Source organism: Oncorhynchus nerka, linkage group LG14, assembly GCF_034236695.1.
Source record: "Oncorhynchus nerka isolate Pitt River linkage group LG14, Oner_Uvic_2.0, whole genome shotgun sequence".
In the NCBI taxonomy this organism is placed as follows: domain Eukaryota; kingdom Metazoa; phylum Chordata; class Actinopteri; order Salmoniformes; family Salmonidae; genus Oncorhynchus; species Oncorhynchus nerka.
This window is the reverse complement of record NC_088409.1, coordinates 49,170,554-49,196,863: the sequence shown is the minus strand read 5'-3', so window position 1 is coordinate 49,196,863 and position 26,310 is coordinate 49,170,554. Positions and strand designations below refer to the sequence as shown.

At 43.2% G+C, this 26,310-nt stretch overlaps 1 protein-coding gene across 1 annotated transcript in view; it reads left to right on the top strand.

Annotated features, from left to right (window-relative positions):
• Window positions 1-21,733: 21,733 nt before the first annotated feature.
• Window positions 21,734-26,310, top strand: part of LOC115142255 (plectin-like) — a 139,922-nt gene continuing 135,345 nt past the window's right edge. The window contains exon 1 of the mRNA XM_065027205.1: window positions 21,734-24,531. Within this exon, the coding sequence (XP_064883277.1) occupies window positions 21,834-24,531 (2,698 nt within the window). The 5' untranslated portion in view covers window positions 21,734-21,833. The remainder of the gene's footprint in view (window positions 24,532-26,310) is intronic.

Genomic DNA, 26,310 nt, shown 5'->3' with positions numbered 1-26,310 from the left:
CCGCTGTGTGATATTTGAATTGCTCTGCTGCACTGTGATTTTTGGGAGCGGTGGATTTGTTGTTCTGCCCCTGTGGCCCTGCTGAACACATGGAGCCGGGCCAGAGGTGTCTCAAAGACACCGCCTGAAAAAAAGGAAAGAAAACATACGCTATGAGATTGTGTTCTTGGATTATTGCGTAACATTTAAGTAATATCCTCCCAATCATTTCCCTTGGTGTGGCATGTTTATCTTTGTGACAGATCCTTGACCTACAACAGCCAATGACACCAAACTATAGTGATGTTGACTTTATAAGCGTAATAAGAGTTCTAACAGTCACCTCTAGCTATTTGGCATGTTATCTTGGGTTTATGTTGTGTAATGACTCAGAAGTTAGGACTGCTACATTTTATAGACTGAACTATACATGTAAAACTCCTACGAGCCTAAATGTAGTAGGAAATTAGTCCTAAATGTAGTTGGAAATTAGTCCTAAATGTAGTAGGAAATTAGTTCTAAATTTAGTAGGAAATTAGTCCTAAATGTAGTAGGAAATTAGTCCTAAATGTAGGACTCCTACATTTAGGACATTTATAGACTGCTAGTGGAGGTCCCACCTGTTCTACCCATAAGAGTAAACAAGCGGAGAATGATCTGAACCATAGAAATATAATTCTAGTAATTCTGTTTCTATGGGTTCAACTTATATAAAAGCACAGTTAGATCAAGGGAAAGGCCTCAGAAGTTTCTTCATCTCTGCAAATACACAACATGACCAAATGTCACTCCAGAGAACGCGTTTCCACTGCTCCAGAGTCCAATGGTGGCAAGCTTCACACCACTCCAGCCGACGCTTGGCATTGCGCATGGTGATCTTAGGCTTGTGCGGCTGCTCGGCCTTGGAAACAAATTTCATGAATATTCCAGACGAACATTTATTGTGCTGACGTTGCTTCCAGAGGAAGTTTGGAACTCGGTAGTGAGTGTTGCAGCCGAGGACAGACGATTTTTACACGCTACGCGGTTCAGCACTTGGCGGCCCCGTTCTGTGAGGTTGTGTGGCCTACCACTTCATGACTAAGCGTTTGTTGCTCCTAGACGTTTCCACTTCACAATAACAGCACCTACAGTTGACTGGGGCAGCTCTAGCAGGGCAGAAATTTGACAAACTGACTTGTTGGTTTCCTATGACGGTGCCATGTTGAAAGTCACTGAGCTCTTCAGTAAGGCCATTCTACTGACAATGTTTGTCTGTGGAGATTGCATGGCGGTGTGCTCGATTGTGTACACCTGTCAGCAACGGGTATGGCTGAAATAGCCGAATCCACAAGTTTGAAGGCATGTCCACATACTTTTGGATATATAGTGTATATATTGCTTCACTTCAGTTGCTGATGATTTTTCTTGGCATTGTAACTTCCTGTAGTGCCCTTGCATTCAGCCTTAACATTCAGAAATGTACACCTTTACCATTAAATTCTCCCTCCAGCACCTCTGTATAGATTGTTTGACTTCACTTCATGGTTGACTTTATACCTGTCAGTCACTGCCGTTGGGGCGTCGCCTGTCTCTCTTCACCTCCATAACAATGGTAATGGAAGGATTTCAGGAACTGTTTATTTTCCCCCCCCTCGGAGCATACACTCAGAACAAACAACGTATTCATTGTTTAAGGAATGCTCCTCTTTACTTTCCTCTAAAATAAAATGTGATACATGTAAAAGTTGTACTGAAACATTGCGCTCTTAGAGCAAAAATAATGTCCTCAAGTTTCCAGTTAAGAGATACACAACTTCCAGTCGGATTGTGGCTGATCTATGCCTCTTTTAGCCTCCCTAAGTGGCTAAAATCTATTGATTAGTTCAGTAGATGTTGAACCAAGGTTGCTATACTATTTTAACCAGAGGGTCTACTTTATTTGCCCGCTCACCTCACTTTTCAAAATGTTTCATCTCTTAACCTAACGCCATACACATTTGATTAAATGTTTCATCTCTTAACCTAACGCCATACACATTTTATTAAATGTTTCATCTCTTAACCTAACGCCATACACATTTTATTAAATGTTTCATCTCTTAACCTAACGCCATACATATTTTATTAAATGTTTCATCTCTTAACCTAACGCCATACACATTTTATTAAATGTTTCATCTCTTAACCTAACGCCATACACATTTTATTAAATGTTTATCTCTTAACCTAACGCCATACACATTTTATTAAATGTTTAATCTCTTAACCTAACGCCATACACATTTTATTAAATGTTTCATCTCTTAACCTAACGCCATACACATTTGATTAAATGTTTCATCTCTTCTCTATTACCCTTCTATTCACACATCTGCTCAAATCGAACAACTTACATTGACTGCTGAGAGAGATGTACTGTAGGTTATAGTAGGCCTGCACAGCCATTCTGCAGAATAGTTATCTGCAGAGTGTCACTAAGATGGGTACTACACACATGATAGTTGGTATAAGGATTCAGAAATAGAGCTTAGGGATAGTTCCCTTTCTGGTTCTCCAGCTAAAGCCTGCAGAATGAACACACCCTGCTACGTTGCTGTCTCTGACTACTGTGTCCCTGTCCCTGGAATCCCAAAGAGCTCCCTTTGTGGAGAGATCAGCTCATAGACAGTCCATTTGATGATAGCTAGAGAGGAATGGCAAAGTTGGAACGTTACTGCTGACATTGATGTCCAGAGCTGTTAGAGGAAGGACCCTTTTTTTCTTCTCTCAGCCACAAACAAACTAAATGAATTACAGCAGGCTGCTTTTACAGTTCTGGCAGTTCTTCCAGGTCTTTTTTCCCTCCCCTGTTCCGCTCAGAGGAAAGAATGAGCCTGATTCATTCTCTCCAAATGGAGGGTTTTTTTATGGGCAAAATGTGGATAGTAAATCACCTTATTGTGTGTGTGTGTGTGTGTGTGTTTTCATTTGTGCGGTGCCCGCTGTGCCCTGTGTGCATAATATGTGTGTGTGTGTGTGTGTGTTTGTTGGTTTAAATGTTGACAAAGTTGATTGTCAGGATGCCTGTCTAAAAATGTAATACAGCCAAGCCTCTTCAGGCTCGCAATGCAAATTCTACCCCAGTCACTGCCAGTAAGGAAGGGTATCCTGTGTCAGTTTTGTTTCGGCGACGGTTGCTGGGACAACAGTCGCGTTCTTTCGACCCCAGCCACGGGCGGCTATTTACGTAGCCTGTGTCCCATTTACAGGCGGCGTTTCTATGGAAACACGTGGATCAGCATGACCACTCCCATGTGTGGTTTTGTCGTCGCTGAATGTCGCTGAGTCATAGCACAAACATTCCCAAGGTTTTGTATTGTGCTTTTGCTCTCTCCACACTGTAACTGCTGGCCTTTAGTTTTACTGTGGGACACTTTGGAGTGTGAGACTTTTTATTTTCTTTGTCACCCAGATCCTTCCCCATGCTGTCAGGTTTAACTTCCTTAATCATATCAACACTGTGGAATGAATGCTTCCCTCTGGTCTGGAAGCAGCCGCCGGCTCTGGGTGGCGCAAATGGGCCGAGCCCAGTGTTGGCTGGTACTCCTGGCCCAACGGACATTTTCTCCCTGCTCCTCCATCTTAGTTCCATTTCAAACTCCGACAAGAAGTACAGGAGAAAATCATGAACACTTATCACTCCCGGAAACGGCCTGGTTAATAGTGTGAGGGTATTGCTTGTAGTGTGTCTCATACAAAAAAAATGTTGATGCAGCTCTTATTGAAACAGAGTCCTTGTAGTGTCACCTTAATGCCACACTGCTCTTGTGATTAAAAACGGCAATAATGCCACAGGTGTTTCTACATGTTCAAATGAGACCCCAAAATGAAAAACCTCATAAGAGAGTTATCACCAGTGCTGTCTAGGAAAGCAAGCAGAGACAGGTCTGACGCCTGCAGGCTTATTTTGTTGTTGAAATGTGTTATCTTTTCTGCCTTGATCTTGTCCTTCAAAGTGCATTGTTAAATCGACTAAGAAGGCATCCAGGCAAGAGAACTAATGTGCACTGAGTCATATCCGTGTGTCCCAAATGTGTTGCGAATGTTATCTTCCAGACCTTGTCCTCTCCCCAAAAAATGTACAATTTGTGTAATCCTTCCTCAGCCACTCAAAACAAAGAGAGTATTGATTGTTAATACAGGCTTGAACTGTTATGGAGGCTTGAGTAAGGGAGGATATCTAGATCTCTTTTCGATTTCTCCCTCATTTCACCCTTCAACTGTCTGCAGAAGAACGGAATGTTTCTTTTAACAACCTGGACAAGGCCTAGTCCCTCTCCTCCATGAACTCAGGGATGAGTAGGAGAGAGTAGACGAGAGGCGAAGATTGACTGTGTGGTGAACTTGGGTAACATTGCAATACTATATTGCTGCTTTTACTGAATAAGACTGAGTATAAGCGAAGCAGGCCAGAATCACGCCTTGCTTTTGTCCCCTCTCTAGTTTTCTCTCTGCCTCTCTATCGCTCCATGGCAATGTCCGCCCTTCGTCTTAATCAGCAAGGCTGAAATTTGTGAGGCCTCCAGGGACAAGGCGCCCTGTGTGTGTGTGCTTGTGTGTCTCGCCTGACCGAGTGTTTCTGGAACAATGTGTGGGTGCTCTTAGATGTAGGGAGTATGGGGTAGCGAGAGAGAGAGGGGCGGGGGGGAGCCCAGAGAAGGACACATTGGTTCCTGGCAAGGACTCAGATTTATGGTGTAGGCCTCCTCAGATGTTGCTTTGTCTTTATGGGCACATTGGACATAAGATGAAAAGAAGCCCTTGTTCCAGCCCTCCCAGCACCTTTACCCCACCCCCCACCCCTTCTCTTTCTTGTCACATCTTGCATGCAGTGTGGATCTGCAAGACGGGCAATAGGTTTCACATGGGGGAGAGGAGTGGTTTGATCCTGGCCTAAGGAGGTGGTGGAAGGTTTAGTATAGTCTATTAGGTCTGGAGGGTTGGAGAGGTTGGAGTGCATGGACCCAGGAGAATCTGAGGTGACACTGAGAGGTCAAAGCGCCGTGGACATGGCTGAGAGGTCAATGGGCGACCTTCTGGGAGACCGCTTCTGGCGCAGCCCTAAGAAAGGTAGGAGACAAACCAGACTGATACGACAGTCCTAAGAAAGGTAGGAGACGAACCAGACTGATACGACAGTCCTAAGAAAGGTAGGAGACAAACCAGACTGAAACGACAGTCCTAAGAAAGGTAGGAGACAAACCAGACTGATACGACAGTCCTAAGAAAGGTAGGAGACAAACCAGACTGATACGACAGTCCTAAGAAAGGTAGGAGACAAACCCGACTGATACGACATTGCTAAGAAAGGTAGGAGACAAACCAGACTGATACGACATTCCTTAAGAAAGGTATTTCCTTTGGACAGGTGGATGGTTGAGGTGCATGCCTTAAAGTGTTGTTCAGAGCACTCCTCCCTCTCCCACGTTCTTTTTTTCCCCAGTTGCTTTTCAGTTTTCCACATTTACATACGTTTTAGACGGATATGTTCTGCAGGTACTGCCATCAGCCCAGTGTGTGATTGAGATGATTTATTTTGGTCCAATTATAAATACGATAGAGTTTGTGGCTACTTTCTTTTTACGTTCTAAGCGTGGCTGGAATATGACATGTCCTGCTTTCCATTCTACGTACACTGCCATCCAGAGGGGCTACAGTACAGAGATTGATATGAGAGATTATTGGACACCACAGTCTGCCCATCAATGGTTAATCCTGACTGAGAAAAAATGAAATAGTCATCCTGATGTTTTGGCTGCTGCAGAGCTGTGCTGTGTGGAAATCTATGGCTCCCACAGGGGATCTGTTTCACATTCCCTCCTGACCTCCGATCATATCCCTATGTCTGCGAGAACTTGTTTACTGCACACAAAGCCTCGGTGTACAAAATGTACCACCAAACACTCAAACCTGATTCTCATTATGAAATGTTACGTGAAAATATGGGATTTTTGGCATACATCTTACTTTTTCTCTTCAGAATTGAAACATGGATGTGAAATGAAGCTTTGCTCGATAGTCTGACAGGTTTTTACAATAGTAATGATGTAGTTGATAAATATGGTAATGTACTGTAAATCGGCACGACTCCGCTATAGGCCCATGGTTTCAGCCCTTGCCCATAGTGAGTACCATTGGGCTCCTCTGCCAGGGACTGCAGGGGGCGCAGTTACTGTTAGGTTGGTCAGCGTGCACGCCACTGTCCCTCACCAAATGTCAGCTCATTAAATTAGACAAGTAGCAAGACTGGGAGAGGGAGAGGTGCTTATATTTGTTGGGTGAGGGATAATCTCTGACTTCATATCCATTTTCCACTCTGGAAAAGGAGAGGTAGTTTTTTTTAACCTTAAGCTCTCCACCCAATTTATAGGTTTTCCATGTGTGTTTTGTGCCTCTGAGATCTCGACAACAGCCAAGCTGCTCTCCCTTACACCTACGCTGCTGCTAAAATGATTATTAATACCACGATGCTACTGTTCATTGACTATTGATTGCCATTATTAGTATCTATCGATTTGTCCTGCTACTGTCACTTACTGCTGTTAACATTTATATTACCATTAGTATATTACCGTAAGTATTTGTACCTATATTCTTGCCACCAGTCACTTTTCAGCCCTGTTGACATGTATATCCACCTATCATGCCTACACTGACACTCTTGCACACTCGCACACTAACAACTATACACACATTCACCATCACGCACACACCCAGCCACCACATGTGCTGCTGCCATATTGTTTACTATTATTCATATTATTATTATTTTCTCCTGCTACCAGTCACTTTCTCCTAAGCCCTGCCTACATGTACAGTTGAAGTCAATAAAACTAGTTTTTCAACCACTCCACACATTTCTTGTTAACATACTATAGTTTTGGCAAGTCGGTTAGGACATCTACTTTGTGCATGACACAAGTAATTTCCCCAGATGATTTCACTTCTAATTCACTGTATCACAATTCCAGGAGTTTACATACACTAAGTTGACTGTGACTTTAAACAGCTTGGAAAATTCCAGAAAATGATGTCATGGCTTTAGAAGCTTCTGATAGACTAATTTGACGTCAATTGGAGGTGTACCTGTGGATGTATTTCAATGCCTACCTTCAAACTCAGTGCCTCTTTGCTTGACATCATGGGAAAAATCCAAAGAAATCACCCAAGACCTCAGAAAATATATTGTAGACCTCCACAAGTCTGGTTCATCCTTGGGAGCAATTTCCAAACGCCTGAAGGTACCACGTTCATCTGTACAAACAACAAGTATAAACACCATGGAACCACACAGACGACATACCACTCAGGAAGGAGACGCGTTCTGTCTCCTAGAGATGACGTACTTTGGTGCGAAAAGTGCAAATCAATCACAGAACAACAGCAAATGACCTTGTGAAGATGCTGGAGGAAACATGTACAAAACTATCTATATCCACAGTAAAACGAGTCCTATATCGACATAACCTGAAAGGACGCTCAGCAAGGAAGAAGCCACTGCTCCAAAACCACCATTAAAAAGCCAGAGTACAGTTTACAACAAAGATCGTACTTTTTGGAGAAATGCACTCTGGTCTGATGAAACAAAAATATAACTGTTTGGCCATGATGACCATCGTTATGTTTGGAGGAAAAAGGGTGAGGCTTGCAAGCCGAAGAACACCATCCCAACACCATCCCAGCACGGCGGTGGCAGCATCATGTTGTGGGGGTGTTTTGCTGCAGGAGGGACTGGTGCACTTCACAAAATAGATGACATCATGAGAAGGAAAAGTATGTGGATATATTGAAGCAACATCTCAAGACATCAGTCAGGTTAAAGCTTGGTCGCAAATGGGTCTTCCAAATGGACAATGACCCCAAGCATACTTCCAAAGTTGTGGCAAAATGGCTTAAGGACAACAAAGTCAAGGTATCGGAGTGACCATCACAAAGCCCTGACCTCAATCCTAAAGATAATTTGTGGGCAGAACTGAAAAGGTTTGTGCGAGTAAGGAAGCCTACAAACCTGACTCAGTTACACCAGCTCTGTCAGGTGGTTTGGGCCAAAATTTGCCCAATTTATTGTGGAATCTTGTGGAAGGCTACCAGAATCGTTAAACAAGTTAAACAATTTAAAGGCAATGCTACCAAATACTAATTGAGTGTATGTAAACTTCTGACCCACTGGGAATGTGATGAAAGAAATAAAAGCTGAAATAAATCATTCTCTCTACTATTATTCTGACATTTCACGTTCTTAAAATACATTTTTACTAGGATTAAATGTCAGGAATTGTGAAAAACTGAGTTTAAATGTAGTTGGCTAAGGTGTTTGTAAACTTCCGACTTCAACTGTACATATCTACCTCAACTACTCCAGTATCCCTGCATATTGTACATTTGGTACTGACCCTGGATATAGCTTACATTCTCCTTTTAATTTTAATTTGATTGTTATACTAGTTCGATATTGAATACTGCACTGTTTGGAAGGGCTTGCAAGATAAGCATTTCACTCTACTTTTGCATGTTACAAATAACACTTGAAACTTGAAACTTCCTCTTATATAACACACAATAGGCTATTCTTCAGATGTGACATCAGCACTATTTTTATATAGGCGAACTCTGCCAATGACTGTCCAAGAGAAAAGTGCTTGGCAAACCCACATCTTATGTAAAAGCGTAGTTTTTATTCCGACTTGCCTTACTTGATTCCAAAACTATTTCATTTATTAGGCAGCGTCTGGAGACAGTTCTAGCTTGGCTGAGTTTACAGAACAGCTCTTGGAGTCTGACATTGATCACTGCACAACATGTGTGTTTCTCTCTCTCTGTGTTCACCTCTCATGGCCTCAACATCCTCTGTGTCAACATGCCATAACTTTCTCCCCTCGCAGTCAAAGTAGACGTTTAATTTCAATTATCCGAGAACAGTCAACTTGTTTATTTTACTCACAATGTGTGGAATGCCGATGGCACCTCTTTTCCTCTCCTTCTCCCTCTCTCTTTTAGCCAGCTCGTGAACAAAACACTGCTCCTTTGTCTGCAACAGTACTCTGTGGTTTTCCAGTCTTTCCTTGTGGTGGTCTTTGATGGTTTACCGACAGAGGCTGTCCTTGTGATGCCAACTCACCCACCACACCTCTTTTCTCTCTGCCTCTGGTTTAGAACTTCATGCCAAGTCACAACAGTGCCCCTGAAGCCCTCCATTTTGGATCTCACGAGATCATCCCAATTTATTTGCCCGCTTCGTGCCAGGGGTTAATCAATGCTGCTCTTGCGTTTCAAAGGTGCCACTCAAGACTGGCCAAGTTGCTAATTGTCATGGCCCGTGAAGCTGCCATGAACAAGACACACTGTAGATCAAGGTTACCTCAGTGAATGAGCTCTCTGGCCCTTAACGTCGCATGATGCAGCTCTGGTCATAAACCATGTTTTAACAAGTGATCACTCAAGAGATAAAGAATTATGGTTTTAAAACCTGTTGAACTTTGTTATTTTTTTAAAGCTGTCAGTCACCTGGATGACACTTTTAACCATTACCGTACAGAGAAGGGGTTAAAAGGTGCTTTCTAAAACTAAGTAGCATCTGTCAAGTTGCTGAGGCTCCCAAAACCCTGTTACCCCAATTGGGATGGTGTTCTTCGGCTTGTAAGCCTCCTCCTTTTTCCTCCAAACATAACGATGGTCATTATGGCCAAACAGTTCTATTTTTGTTTCATCAGACCAGAGGACATTTCTCCAAGTGCAGTTGCAAACTGAGGTCTCGCTTTTTTATGGTGGTTTTGGAACAGTGGCTTCTTCCTTGCTGAGCGGCCTTTTAGGTTATGTCGATATAGGACTTGTTTTACTGTGGATATATATATACTTTTGCACTTGTTTCCTCCAGCATCTTCAAAAGGTCATTTGCTGCTGTTCTGGAATTGATTTGCACTTTTCGCACCAAATTACGTTCATCTCTAGGAGACAGAACGCGTCTCCTTCCTGAGCAGTATGACGGCTACATGGTCCCATGGTGTTTATACTTGCGTACTATTGTTTCTACAGAAGAACGTGTTACAGTGCCTTGCGAAAGTATTCGGCCCCCTTGAACTTTGCGACCTTTTGCCACATTTCAGGCTTCAAACATAAAGATATAAAACTGTATTTTTGTGAAGAATCAACAACAAGTGGGACACAATCATGAAGTGGAACGACATTTATTGGATATTTCAAACTTTTTTAACAAATCAAAAACTGAAAAATTGGGCGTGCAAAATTATTCAGCCCCCTTAAGTTAATACTTTGTAGCGCCACCTTTTGCTGTGATTACAGCTGTAAGTCGCTTGGGGTATGTCTCTATCAGTTTTGCACATCGAGAGACTGACATTTTTTCCCATTCCTCCTTGCAAAACAGCTAAAAAAGTTTGAAATATCCAATAAATTTCGTTCCACTTCATGATTGTGTCCCACTTGTTGTTGATTCTTCACAAAAAAATACAGTTTTATATCTTTATGTTTGAAGCCTGAAATGTGGCAAAAGGTCGTAAAGTTCAAGGGGGCCGAATACTTTTGCAAGGCACTGTATATATCTACTAGAGATAATAGAACATCACAAAACATCTAAGAAGGCAGGCCTGGTATTTATAGCGGATTTTGAAAAGGAATATGATAAATTAAGACTGGATTTTATATATGGCCTGGATTTTTTCGATTTTGGGAATTCTCGTATAAAATGGGTAAAAATAATGTATAGCAACCCCAGGTGTAAAATAGTGAATAATGGCTACATCTCAGAGAGTTTTGAATTGTCAAGAGGAGTTAAACAAGGGTGTCCACTGTCACCATATCTATTCTTTATGGCCATCGAAATGCTAGCTATTAAAATCAGATCCAATAACAACATTAGAGGATTAGAAATCCAAGGCTTAAAAACAAAGGTGTCCATGTATGCCGATGACTCAAGTTTTATATTAAGTCCGCAAGCTTGATCCCTGTAATGTCTCATTGAAGATCTAGATAACTTTTCTGTACTCTCTGGACTAAAACCGAATTATGATAAGTGTACAATATTACGTATTGGATCTTTAAAAAAATAAAACTTTTACATTATCCTGCAGTTTACCGATAAAATGGTCTGATGGTGAAGTAGGCATACTTGGTATTCATATCACAAAATATATAAATAAGCTCTCCACAATGAATTTCAATAGAAAACTTGTAAAAATACACAAGATCCTGCAATCATGTAGAGGTAAATACCTGTCTATTTATGGAACAAATGCCCTGATTAACTCCTTAGTCATATCTCAGTTTACTCACTTACTTATGGCGCTGCCTACTTCTGTTTTCAAATCATATGAGCAAAAAATAATTTGCTTTATCTGGGATGCTAAACCAGACAAAATAAAGCATGCCTATCTATATAATGAATAAGAATTGGGTGGTTGAGATGATTAAATATAAAAGTGCTAAACCTCTCTCTAAAAGCTTCACTTGAACCCAAAATGGTTCTCAAGAAGAAAAGCTCATCCATTGTTTAAAAATTGCCTTTATGCTTTTGTGCAGATTGCCATGTCTCATTTTTGATTAATTTAAAATTCTACTTTTTTCAAAGTAACTCTCTTTTTCAAACAAGCATTGCACAGCTGGCTACAATTTCAATTTCATCCGCCTGAAAAGTTAGAAGAAATATTACAACAAATATTAAGGCTGAACTCAAATGTGCTGGTTGATAAAATACCTGTATTTATGGGAAAGATGATTGAAATGGCATTTTGTTCTTAAATGATATTGTAAATTGGAATGGTAGTTATGTCCTTCGTGGGTTATCAGAATTTTACAGGAAGGTCTGCTCAATCCAAGAGTCCAACCAATTGATTACAGCATTACCTCAAAAATGGAGTAGGCAGGTGGCAGCGGGAGGAGGTAGGGAACTGGTCTGTCTGCCCTATATAAAGGATCAAAACTGGCAGAGGAATAAAAATAGCAATAAATAGGAAAGTATACCAGTTTCATTTGAGGACCAGGATGTTGACAACTATGCCATCCAGATTGCAAAATAGTTGGGAAGATATTTTTGATGTACCAATTCCATGGTACAGGGTGTATGAGATTATATATAAAACAAAGCAAGATTCAAGAATTCGTACTTTTCAGCTAAAATTATTATATAGAGTTCTTGCCACCAACAAAAATATTTGGGGCATAAAATCCTCAAAGCTCTGCAGATTTTGTTGTGAGGATACAGAATCAATAGACCATTTATTTTGGTATTGCCCTCAGGTAGCCTGTTTCTGGTCTCAGGTTCAGGAATGGCTGAAAATGCATAGCATTGTTCTATAATTGACCCTAGAAACAGTACTGTTAGGAGATCTGGAGAGACCGGGTCAGTCAATTACTAATATACTAATACTCTTAGTAAAAGTATTTATCTTCAACTCGCAATCTGTGGATTCTATTAGATTATATAGATTAAAATTGTATGTTAAACATCACAGCATAGATGAAAGATATTTTTTTTATTTATTTCCCTTTATTTAACCAGGTAAGCAAGTTGAGAACAAGTTCTCATTTACAATTGCGACCTGGCCAAGATAAAGCAAAGCAGTTCGACACATACAACGACACAGAGTTACACATGGAGTAAAACAAACATACAGTCAATAATACAGTAAAAAAAAAAAAAAAAGTCTATATACAATGTGAGCAAATTAGGTGAGAAGGGAGGTAAAGGCAAAAAAGGCCATGGTGGCAAAGTAAATACAATATAGCAAGTAAAACACTGGAATGGTAGTTTTGCAATGGAAGAATGTGCAAAGTAGAAATAAAATAATGGGGTGCAAAGGAGCAAAATAAATAAATAAATTAAATACAGTTGGGAAAGAGGTAGTTGTTTGGGCTAAATTATAGGTGGGCTATGTACAGGTGCAGTCATCTGTAAGATGCTCTGACAGTTGGTGCTTAAAGCTAGTGAGGGAGATAAGTGTTTCCAATTTAAGAGATTTTTGTAGTTCGTTCCAGTCATTGGCAGCAGAGAACTGGAAGGAGAGGCGGCCAAAGAAAGAATTGGTTTTGGGGGTGACTAGAGAGATATACCTGCTGGAGCGTGTGCTACAGGTGGGAGATGCTATGGTGACCAGCGAGCTGAGATAAGGGGGGACTTTACCTAGCAGGGTCTTGTAGATGACATGGAGCCAGTGGGTTTGGCGACGAGTATGAAGCGAGGCCCAGCCAACGAGAGCGTACAGGTCGCAATGGTGGGTAGTATATGGGGCTTTGGTGACAAAACGGATTGCACTGTGATAGACTGCATCCAATTTGTTGAGTAGGGTATTGGAGGCTATTTTGTAAATGACATCGCCAAAGTCGAGGATTGGTAGGATGGTCAATTTTACAAGGGTATGTTTGGCAGCATGAGTGAAGGATGCTTTGTTGCGAAATAGGAAGCCAATTCTAGATTTAACTTTGGATTGGAGATGTTTGATATGGGTCTGGAAGGAGAGTTTACAGTCTAACCAGACACCTAAGTATTTGTAGTTGTCCACGTATTCTAAGTCAGAGCCGTCCAGAGTAGTGATGTTGGACAGGCGGGTAGGTGCAGGTAGCGATCGGTTGAAGAGCATGCATTTAGTTTTACTTGTATTTAAGAGCAATTGGAGGCCACGGAAGGAGAGTTGTATGGCATTGAAGCTTGCCTGGAGGGTTGTTAACACAGTGTCCAAAGAAGGGCCGGAAGTATACAGAATGTTGTCGTCTGCGTAGAGGTGGATCAGAGACTCACCAGCAGCAAGAGCGACCTCATTGATGTATACAGAGAAGAGAGTCGGTCCAAGAATTGAACCCTGTGGCACCCCCATAGAGACTGCCAGAGGTCCGGACAGCAGACCCTCCGATTTGACACACTGAACTCTATCAGAGAAGTAGTTGGTGAACCAGGCGAGGCAATCATTTGAGAAACCAAGGCTGTCGAGTCTGCCGATGAGGATGCGGTGGTTGACAGAGTCGAAAGCCTTGGCCAGATCAATGAATACGGCTGCACAGTAATGTTTCTTATCGATGGCGGTTAAGATATCGTTTAGGACCTTGAGCGTGGCTGAGGTGCACCCATGACCAGCTCTGAAACCAGATTGCATAGCAGAGAAGGTATGGTGAGATTCGAAATGGTCGGTAATCTGTTTGTTGACTTGGCTTTCAAGACCTTAGAAAGGCATGGTAGGATAGATATAGGTCTGTAACAGTTTGGGTCAAGAGTGTCCCCCTTTGAAGAGGGGATGACCGCAGCTGCTTTCCAATCTTTGGGAATCTCAGATGACACGAAAGAGAGGTTGAACAGGCTAGTAATAGGGGTGGCAACAATTTCGGCAGATAATTTTAGAAAGAAAGGGTCCAGATTGTCTAGCCCGGCTGATTTGTAGGGGTCCAGATTTTTCAGCTCTTTCAGAACTTCAGCTGAATGGATTTGGGAGAAGGAGAAATGGGGAAGGCTTGGGCGAGTTGCTGTTGGGGGTGCAGTGCTGTTGACCGGGGTAGGAGTTGCCAGGTGGAAAGCATGGCCAGCCGTAGAAAAATGCTTATTGAAATTCTCAATTATGGTGGATTTATCAGTGGTGACAGTGTTTCCTATCTTCAGTGCAGTGGGCAGCTGGGAGGAGGTGTTCTTATTCTCCATGGACTTTACAGTGTCCCAGAACTTTTTTGAGTTAGTGTTGCAGGAAGCAAATTTCTGCTTGAAAAAGCTAGCCTTGGCTTTTCTAACTGCCTGTGTATAACGGTTTCTAGCTTCCCTGAACAGCTGCATATCACGGGGCTGTTCGATGCTAATGCAGAACGCCATAGGATGTTTTTGTGTTGGTTAAGGGCAGTCAGGTCTGGGGAGAACCAAGGGCTATATCTGTTCCTGGTTCTAATTTTCTTGAATGGGGCATGTTTATTTAAGATTGTTAGGAAGGCATTTAAAAAAAATATCCAGGCATCCTCTACTGACGGGATGAGATCAATATCCTTCCAGGACACCCCGGCCAGGTCGATTAGAAAGGCCTGCTCGCTGAAGTGTTTCAGGGAGCGTTTTACAGTGATGAGTGGAGGTCGTTTGACCGCTGACCCATTACGGATGCAGGCAATGAGGCAGTGATCGCTGAGATCTTGGTTGAAGACAGCAGAGGTGTATTTAGAGGGGAAGTTGGTTAGGATGATATCTATGAGGGTGCCCGTGTTTAAGGCTTTGGGGGGGGGTACCTGGTAGGTTCATTGATAATTTGTGTGAGATTGAGGGCATCAAGTTTAGATTGTAGGATGGCTGGGGTGTTAAGCATGTTCCAGTTTAGGTCGCCTAGCAGCACGAGCTCTGAAGATAGATGGGGGGCAATCAGTTCACATATGGTACAGCTGGGGGCAGAGGGTGGTCTATAGCAGGCGGCAACGGTGAGAGACTTGTTTTTAGAGAGGTGGATTTTTAAAAGTAGAAGTTCAAATTGTTTGGGTACAGACCTGGATAGTAGGACAGAACTCTGCAGGCTATCTTTGCAGTAGATTGCAACACCGCCCCCTTTGGCAGTTCTATCTTGTCTGAAAATGTTGTAGTTTGGAATTAAAATTTCTGAATTTTTGGTGGTCTTCCTAAGCCAGGATTCAGACACAGCTAGAACATCCGGGTTGGCAGAGTGTGCTAAAGCAGTGAAAAGAACAAACTTAGGGAGGAGGCTTCTAATGTTAACATGCATGAAACCAAGGCTATTACGGTTACAGAAGTCATCAAAAGAGAGCGCCTGGGGAATAGGAGTGGAGCTAGGCACTGCAGGGCCTGGATTCACCTCTACATCACCAGAGGAACATAGGAGGAGAAGAATAAGGGTACGGCTAAAAGCAATAAGAATTGGTCGTCTAGAACGTCTGGAACAGAGAGTAAAAGGAGGTTTCTGGGGGCGATAAAATAGCATCAAGGTATAATGTACAGACAAAGGTATGGTAGGATGTGAATACAGTGGAGGTAAACCTAGGTATTGAGTGATGAAGAGAGATATATTGTGTTGTGTAGAAATCCAAAGAGGGTGGCCAGCAGAGATAGATCGGATGCGCTGAGGAAAGCTGAAGGTTGGGATGTAGAATTGGAGACAAGTGGGAGTGGAGTTGCTGTGCGGGAGATAGAATGATGGTCAAAGATAAAATTCAAAAATAAAGTCAAAATAAAACATAATAAAAAGTCAGACATATACAGTTGGCCTTGGTGTTATGGTTTTAGTTGTCCTTGATTTTTTTGCATTGTTGTTTGCTGTTTTCTTCTGTCTTGTTCTTTTTTCTCTTTAGTTCATTTTCTTGGTTGTTGGTGCATTGGGCGGGGGGGGATTAATTTTATTTTATTTTTTATTTTCTTGGGGGGCTGTGGTAGAGGTCTTGAATGGTTGAGGGACAGCTATTGGGGGATCTTGGAGGGTTCAGGTCTTGGAGGTCAACGTTCAGGTTCACTTCCGTTTTGGCCTGGTGGGAGATCTGTCAACGTGTCCTTGAGACTGGGCGTTGACCCTGGATGGTTCTGTGGTGTAGTTATTAGATGACTGGTGTGAATGACTGGTGTGATGTAGTTATTAGATGACTGGTGTGGTGTAGTTATTAGATGACTGGTGTGGTGTAGTTATTAGATGACTGGTGTGGTGTAGTTATTAGATGACTGGTGTGGTGTAGTTATTAGATGACTGGTGTGGTGTAGTTATTAGATGACTGGTGTGGTGTAGTTATTAGATGACTGGTGTGGTGTAGTTATTAGATGACTGGTGTGGTGTAGTTATTAGATGACTGGTGTGGTGTAGTTGTTGAGCAGCTTCACTGCAAGTATATTGTATGTTTCGGATATAAAAAAAAAAATCCTGTTGACTCGCTCTCTTTATTTCTCTCAAGTTGAGATCAGGTCAACTCCAGCCAACTTTTACAGTCTTCCTCCCAGAGACAGAGGGTAGGAGTCTCAGTCATTTATTAGCAGCTTTTAAATTACATTTACCAGCCACATTAATTTCAGCTCCATTTGATTCCTGGACGTACTCTCAATGCAACAGATATACACAACTGGTCTCTAAGAAATATCCTGATGACCTTTGTTTCCCCCTGGGAGTGGCTGTAATCGCTTGGGGTCTGATATCAGAGTGGGCAGGCAGTAGGCACGTGTCTCCGATGGGCCATTGAGCCCCAGAGCACAGACCGTTTACAGTGGGCATGGAGCCCAGTCAGCGTCGCTGGTGTGGGTGCTGACATGTCTATTCTGGGCAGAGTGGGTTCTCTGACACATCCAAGCAGACTTACCAGGAACAGGATCTGGCTGGAGTGGACTCTCCTACAATCACACCTCTCTTTCGTTTCTGATTATCTCGTTCATCTCTCGATCTATTATCAATGTCTACTTCCACTGCCTGGCCCGACGCTGTCCCATTGCCAAATTCAACAGTCCAGAGATAACGAACAGCTTATTCAGTACAGTGGAAACTCTTCCCCCTCCGTTAGACATCTATTTCTGACCATTCATTTGTCTGATAATGCAAACATACAGTATCAGCAATCATAAAGCAATTGCAACCATTATGACATGTTGAAAGACTGAATTGATGGTCAGCTGTGTTATAGAGTGTCGTGTTTTTGAGGAAGGGGTTATAAATGGGTCTGAGCATTTAGCCAGTTCATAGGTCAATGTGAGACATTGGGTGGTTCAGTTAGCACTGTGTGCACAAACAGTGGATGAAATCCCACTGATGGGCAGTTCTAAGAGGAGGGTGCAGGGCATGTGGATGCAAATGATCCCTAATGAGGATTGCTGGCATGGGTAGAGGGGCACAACTAGGGGACATGGCATGGCACAGTGAAATTGGGGCTATTGCCAGTTTATCGTTTTTAACCAGGAGCACATTTTCTTAAGAAAGTAATAGTGTAATCTCTGTTCATTATAACCTGATAGATCACGATGCAGTGCAGGAAGGCAGTTATTCCTTTTGAAATGGATGATTAATAGGATACATTTCGTTTTTTAAAGGAAAAATTAAATAGTGACTTATAGATCATTGAAAGCAAGTCTAAGAAGCGATAGATCTGTTCTATGTGCCCTATTTCTATGCTGCCCTTGCTTAAGTTTAGTTTGTGCTTCTTTTACGTTCGGTTTTGTACACCAGCTTCAAACAGCTGAAAATACAACATTTTTAGTAATTGAAAATATATTTCACAGCGGTTCAGATGGTACAATAATTCTCTACACTTGTTTTGTCAAATAAACTGAAATTAGGTGAACTATTCGCATTTTAGCAACCAGGAAATGGCAAAGGGATTTCTGCATATTGCAACTTTTTAATAGGGGTACAAATGCACACCTTCACCACCTTCCTTTCTGTGGTTAGGCAGACTGTAGCATGTCAATCCATTCCATTTCCTTTTGTAATCGCAAGGAATGTGTTTGCAGTAGTTACCTTCAGCATTCATTGTGCTTTTACGCTATTAACTGTGGCCACCGCCACTTCTTGTGAAAGAGTTTCTAGGCTTGAGTGTCTGTAAAGACATGTTAGGTTAAAAAGGTTATGGTATTTTATCATTTAGATATCCATGTTGGCAATAGAATAAGCTCTCAAATGGTATCCACCTGACCCAGATTGCGATGTATACTGGAACGTTTTTGGATGATGTAAACAACGACAGTAATCGTGTGATGGCGGGGACACAAGGCTGTGTTCCAAACAAAACAACAAGTGTGCTTTCTTCAGTTCCTCAGTGGCAAAGCTTGGAGAAAAAAAAAGCCCCTTACAGTTGAACTGTTTTCTTGAGTCATAAAAGTGCATTGAAATGACCCAGTTCGGACATGTGTGTGGCCACTTGGAGACACCAGTTAGACATCTCACTCAAACCCTTGTACTCATTTATTTCTTATCTTGCCCCTACTCCAAAATTACAGTGAGTATTCTTATTATGTTGAATATATCCAGAGTATTTTCAGATTTTGTTATTGATTGACAAATGCTGTGAAAAGTACGATAAGTGTCAAATGCACAAACAAATCTACGTTGTAATGTTCGGATTCAGTCTTGTGTCAGGTGAGCAGTTGTGTCCTCACTTTTGCTCTGACAATTTCCAATCTTTTCTTTCAATCGCTACCCTGCTCATGCATATGCTTTTAATAGTTCCTTTTTTAGAAACATTTAAATGTGTCCCTATATAATGCATAAAAACAAGTCTTCAGTGTTCATGAAGTAGGCTATTCTTGTGGCAGTATGCACTTTTTTAAATGAACGCCTTGGATCTAATTGCATGCAGTTAGGTTCAAAGAGTTGTCTGTAGTCCTAAAATACAGACCCAAAGAGCGCAATTGCATCAGGTGATTATTTAGGATGACTTGATTGGTGATGGGAGGCCGACTTGCACCTAATGGTTGTATAGTTTGACAGAGAGCGCAATGCTAACTATTGCAGACAGCTGTCTGTGAAGTGACAGTAGAGTCAAGCTGCCCTGAACAACATATTTATGGCCCACTGCAGCCCTGAAAGATGATATAGAGAGAAATAGTAATGGTGTCTTTTTGTAGGCACTAACTCCACCATGGTTCCTTGGACAAAGCCTATAGGGAAATTAATGGTGTTTTGGGATATACGCCAAAAATACGATTTGTGGTGTATGTTTTGTTCTATGAGATCATCTTCATCAGCTAACGTCACTTGTGAATTTTGAAGCATTTATGTAATCGTAAAAATGATAATCCATAAAGGTCACGTTAACTGACTGATATTATCTCTTAGAACACAACGTATTTCCTAAGCCTGTGTTAACCTCAGACCTTATTTGGGGCGTTTATCCCAAAACCCTATTCTTTTCCCATTCATTTTCCCAATGGCTGAACGATGGCTGAACGATGGCTGAACGAACCAGAGGTAACTCATTTCCGGGTTTTAGGACTACAAGCTGGTGAGCTCTATTTGACTTACTCTGAACTGGAACACTGGCAATGGAACAAAAATATAAATAATTCAGTGTATGGATCTGGATCTGACTGCAACCCACTGTGGTTGGAAATAGTAGCCTATGAGTTTCCTCATGGCTTTTTTTCATTGTTGCCGCAGGCGTTATTCACATACAGGCACTGCTCAGTCAGTTTCTGTCCAAAGTTTTTTGTGTACCTGATAAATGTGTGAACAGAATAGAATTTAGACTAGTGAAATGTTCTGCCTCGATCTCTCCTCCTCTAAGGGCACGGTTTCCAGTTTCTCTCTCTTACACACACGTGAATGCACTAGAGACTCTCTCTCTGACACATCGATAGGTGAGCGAGACAGATGCACTGAAGAGGGAGAGAGAGAAGTGATCTCGGGGGAAGGTCATCTGATATCATGTTACTGGGCGCTGTGAAAGGGTAGCTATAATGCACAGGCTCTTTATATAGTCGAATCAGGAAATACGAGTTCACTGGCTTTATCAGGGCAGGAACCCTCCGTATGAGCCGTTTGGACATTGGGAATAAGTGGTTCTTACAGCCTGTTGCATCACTTTAATGGGTTACATTGGGAGGAGTTGGTGGGACTCTTTTATTTCCTCTCCACCTGGTGCTGACTGTGTAATCTACTAACAAAACACTGACGTGAATGGAGTTGAATTAAATCAATTGTTTTATTAGTTATATGAGTGGGATCTGGCTATACCTATTTGGCTTGTAAACGAGATTGATTAGTGAACTCATTTCAGTCCATAGTGCTATTTGTGTTTTCAACCGTGACTTGTCTAACTATCAAGTTACAGGAGTCTAGTTTTAGTCGGTCACACCAAAGCGTATGTCCATGTTACCGTAGCTGTGGCTATAGCCTATCTCTCTTTTATCTCCCACACTATCTATATATGTCATACTACATTCAAGAAGAAAGTATTTCTGCTTTCTTAGGTGTGGGGTCTGGAGACATGCAGTTCTCAGTCAGATCCTCTGTGTGTAGGGCAAAAGTCAAGCAGTCAGTGATACTGGATCTGAAATGTGTAAACCAGGGAAGCTTGAGGGTGACAAGCTTCCCGTAAGTAAATGTCTAGTGTGTCTCTGCAGTGTAGGATGGCATGCCTAAAGGGTGTCTCCCTTTACTGTCGCTAGCTAATCTTTCCTGTTCCAACCCACTACATCAGTGAGTGACTGTGCGAGCACACGTATGTGGGTGGGCGTCTTCTTTTAGTAACAGCCCTGCATATGCCCAAGTACTACAGAGGTGTGTTAGTAGCTTCCATTCATTTGCCTTTTCTTTCACTCGCGTATCCTAATCTAATCTCGATTGCACGCATTTATTTACCCCATCATCAGTCATTTTCGGCCTTCTGTCATTGCTTAAGTTTGTTTACTCAGAAGGTTTTTTTTTTCCATGCCAACTTTTCCTCAACTGTAGAGAGAAGGTAGGAGGAGCCGTGGAGTAGTGTGCCTCTCTCTCTCGTTCTCTCCCTCACACACACACACACACACACACACACTCTCTCTCTCTCCTTCTGTCACTGCCGTTGCATGCATCAGACCGGAGTCTGTTCACTTCCAAGCAAGTCTGACTAAAGGGGGGAACAGTACTCTTTTGACTTAGTTTCTGGATTCTTCACGACATCTTCTCAGAAAAACGTTCTCTGTTTCCTCACGCGCTCAAAGGCAAAAAGAAGAGAGTGAAGAAGAAGCAATAAGAGAAAATAAGAGGATTTATTCATACTTTTTGTGATTGGATTGAAAAGCACGTGCAGACGGTTTTAGCCACTGGACCCTTTCAGAGACTGAGAAGTGAGGTCATCCTGTACATATATACATTCTCCCTTGGCGGAGTGGCTCCAGCTTTGCTGTTAGTCATACTTTGAAGAGACAAACACACACACACACACATACGCACACACACAGAGCAAAAATGGTGGCCGGAATGGTGATGCCCTTGGTGGACTTGAGGGCCATCTACGAGCTCCTGTTTCGCGATGGTGTCATGGTGGCCAAGAAAGACAAGCGGCCCCAGACCAAGCACCCAGAGATCCCCAGCGTGGGAAACCTGCAGGTGATCCGCGCCATGGCCTCCCTCAAGTCCAGGGGCTACTTGAGGGAGACTTTCGCCTGGAGGCACTTCTATTGGTACCTGACCAACGAGGGCATTGTTTACCTGCGCGACTACCTCCGTCTGCCTGCTGAGATCATTCCCTCTTCCCTGCAAAGGGTTCGCCATCCAACAGCAACCCTGGCCATTGCCCAAAGGGCAGCGCGTGGGGTCCAGTCAGTGGACGGCCCCACATCTTATGTCCCCAAACCTGGCAGGGAAGAGAGTCAGGAGGCGATGGCTGAGCGCCAGGTCTACCGACACATGAAGCTGGACGCAGCCGAGGAGGAAGGCCCCTCTGACAGGACGCCAAGGTTCAGAGGTCGCCCGATGGCCACCGAGCCGGTCAGACCAAGAGCATCATGGGAATCTGAGTCCCAGGCACAGCCTCCCCTTTGGAAGGGGCGGGGCTTCCGCACTGAGGCTTCAATGATGGAGGAAAGCCAGGTGAAGAGGGCCTCCACGGTTACCTTCTCTCAGACCACTGAGGCTAGTAGCAGTAAAGCAGGGGTGTCCTCCCAGGAGAAGATCATCACTAAGGTTCGTGCAGAAAGGTCCCAGGTGGTTCCGGTTCAGAAAAATTCTACTTCAACACATGAATCACAGGTCAGCATCATGTCACTCTCCTCCAAAACAGCCTTCCCATTAGCTGTTACTGCAGTAGCTAGTGCTGCAGGAGCTGGGGCTGCATTAGTGAAGGTCTCAGCTGAATCCTCTTTCAATAAAGCAGGTATAGAGAAGCCCAAGAAAGCTGCAGGAGTTGAAGAGGCCCCCAACGTCTCTGAGGAACCTGTACCCAGTAAGCCAGCCATCCCATCACCCCTGCCCCCTACTAAAGAGATTAAGGAGGAGAAAAAAACAGAAGTGAAGGTGACTCCAGAACCCAAGAAAGCATCAGAAATGACTGTCCCCCAAGAGACCCCCAAACTCTCAGCCGAACCCACCAAATCATTTAAAGTTGATAACACTGATCCCTTATCAGTGGTCAGTGGCAAAGACAGTGTTGTCACTGAAAAGGTTATTGAAACTAAAAAAGGGATGATTGAAGATTGCTCCAAATCAAAGAAGAAGAAAAAATCTCCCAGAGAAATAACGAAGGCTGCGATGGCTGAATCACCTGTCACAAAGGTGTCCAAAGAAAAAGGACTGAAGACCCCCGAGGAAGAGACACAGGAGCCCCCCAAACCCCCACCAGCTTTTGCATCATCAATAAAGCCCAAGGGACCAGAATCCACTAAAGAAACGAAGGCTGAGGTTCGAAGAGAAACTAAGGCTGAGGTTCAAAAATCAAGTGAGGCTGATCATCAGATCCCCAAACCAGCAGTGGAACAGAGCAACACTAAGTCTATAGTATCACAAGCTGCATCCCATCCCGTTGCAGCCCCTCAAGTGCAGGAGAAGGCTGAGACGACCAATAAAGTGGCCTCAGGCTCATCTGGAAAATTCACCCACGGGTCAGAGATGAGTGTCACTAAAGTGGAAATGGTAAAAGTGCAGAAGACCATAAAGATGGAGATGGAACAGGAAGCCCTCAATCCTGTGGAGATGACCTTCACACTGCCACCCCAACCACCACAACCTGCCATAGTGCCGGAGACTAAATCCCCTATAGAAATAGCTGTGGTTGATTCGTCAAAGGCAAAAAAAGCTAAAAAGAAAAAGCAGGTTTCTTCCCCAGACCGTGAGACCACAAAATCATTATCTCCACCTGCAGCTAAAACATCATCACCAACAGAGAAGGTGTTGATGACCAGGGCCGCCGTTAAGGTTGACTTCCCAAATACCCCAGGGGCAAAAGTAATGGACTGCTCTCCAAAGATGCCTCAGGAAGGAATGTGGTCTGAGGAAACCAGCATGGCAGCAGCTGTGCAGGCTGGGGCCCCTGCTTTAGACAAAAGAGAGGCGGAGCCTGCCCAGCTCTCTGCTGAAAAAAAACGGGAGGACTCGAAACCAAAAACCTCCTCTGCAAGGGAAGCACCCGGAGAGACAGCGTCAGCCGGAGCCGAGGCACGGGCCAGCCTACACACTGAGCAGGGGGAGCTTCCCAGAGTTGTTGCAAAACACGCTCTAACAGCAGCACAGAGCACAGAGGAGGAGAAGAAAAGTCTATCTGTTCCTCCCAAGGCCTCGGAGCAGGAGAAGGACAAGGAACCACCACAGACCCCTGCTACCACTGCAGCCACCACCCCTCTGCCAGCACAGCCTCACCTGGAGGACACCTGTGACCAGCCTGTAGACGAGGCCAACATGAGGAAAAAGATAGTAGTGGTGGAGGAGGTGATTGAGGTGCAGCACATCACTAGCCCGCAGGCGGTGGCTGGAGGAGAGGCTCCTCCTGCTGTTGTACCTGAGATAACAGGGAAAGAACTGGACTTTGATGTCCTGCACGCACTGGCCGTTGAACGGGCTCTCCTGGCCGGAGGAGCGGTGGTCGAGTCCGCCCAGAGCACCATCTCCGACGATGACTGGGACCACTCTCTGGACGTACCCGAGGAGAAGACCTTCCCCAACTTCATAGAAGGTTTGAGAGAATTTCTTGTTTCCCCCCTAGTCACTTCCTGTCCTGTGTGTTTGATGTGTGATGTCACTGCAGTTGCCAAGGTTTCCTCCCTTGCATGTACTGTGGGAAGTCTTAGGTGGGCGCTGTGGTGATGGCACTACCATGTCTTTTACCATGTGCTATTATGTTCTATTTGCATATGGTATAAATAGTGTTTTAGGTTATTATACTTCTCTTCACAGTGTATAATTTGAAGATGAACTTATAGTATTACGTTGGTCAGCAAAAATCTGTATTATAGTCCCAAACGTTAGTTTCAGTGCTTGATCTATTCTATTATAGAGTCGGTTGCTCATTAGGGATAGTTTCAGTGAGATGATGAATGAGTACAAACCAATTACAATGAATCTGTGATTTAGGCATCTGTGAGAGAGCATGCTACTATAGTTTCACTGGCAGGGGAGATAACTCACACTACAAAGTGACAAATGTAATAGATTTCCATGCACAATGGCATATTGTAGCATACGAAGCATGTTGAAGCCCGTATTTTATTGTACAGACCTCAGTGCCACATGACTTTGATTTTAGACTTGAGCAATACACACTCGCTGTCTCCCTGCCAGAAATGATTCAGACCTGCAGTAATTCCTGTGGTGTGGCTATGTGCTACGCCTAGCTAACTCCCCTCCTGTCTTTTCTCCGTGGAGATGACCTGCGTGATAAAGGGAAGAAGAGAATGAATGAGAGAAGGGGGTGTGGTGCTTCTGGACACGTTCTCTCTCTCTCTCTGTGTGTTTTTTAGTCAGGAAGGCTGTGTTCTTGGCACTGTGATTATTAATTTTTTAACGCTGGTCTCCAGTTCCTGGTTTCCCCTCTCGGGTCAGATAATAGTATGAGTTTGTATGTGTTATCTAACAACAGGCTTTAGGTGGGCTTTCTGAACAATATGTTATCACGCCTGCTGACAGCTCCCCCCACCACCCACCCCAGATTGGCTCATGGAAAGTGCTGGAATGTGCATAAAAATGCTGGCGATGCTATCCCATGTTGTTGGCGTTGACTAAACTGAACGTATACATCTTTATTTCTCTGCTGTTGTTTGCTGTTATTAAAGCAAGATGCATGTTGGTTGACACTGGTTTTTGAGATGTGTTATGTGGGTGTTAATGAGTGTATACTGTAGCATTTAACCCTTGCACAGAGTGGCAAGAGACTGCAGCACACATGGGCGTTGTCTGTACTGTTGTGTGAGAGAGAGAACAGACAGGAAATTGGAATAGTTTGCTCATACCATAGCTGTACTATTCTGGGTGTGTTTTCTCGGTTCCACACGTGACACTGCTTCTGCAGGTCTGGAGTGAATTAGCAGCATTGCTCATATATGACAGGCAGTGGTCAAGCTGTGTTAGTCATCAGGAGAATGACTCCACTTTTGGAAATTTGAGGTTAGTGTGTGTTTACAGATCACCCGGTCAACAGCATTTCGAGCGTTTGAGATCTGGATCAAATAACACGTCTGGAAGCAAAATCTTCTTCAAAATATCCAGGGGCATATTGTTATACTGTATGTTAGGGCATTTACATTCCTTTTGTTTCGGCATCAGTGCAAAATGTAAAGAAAATAAGGTTCCTTGCTCTTTATGTGAATATCAAGGGATAAAAAAAGGCTGTGTAACTGATCATGCATATGAAAGCCCATCATGCTTCAGAGTGCCATCCTAGCCACTGATAATACCAATGTTTGCTAACTCACTGCTGCCACCTACAGTGGATGATCCATAATAGCCATGTGTATAC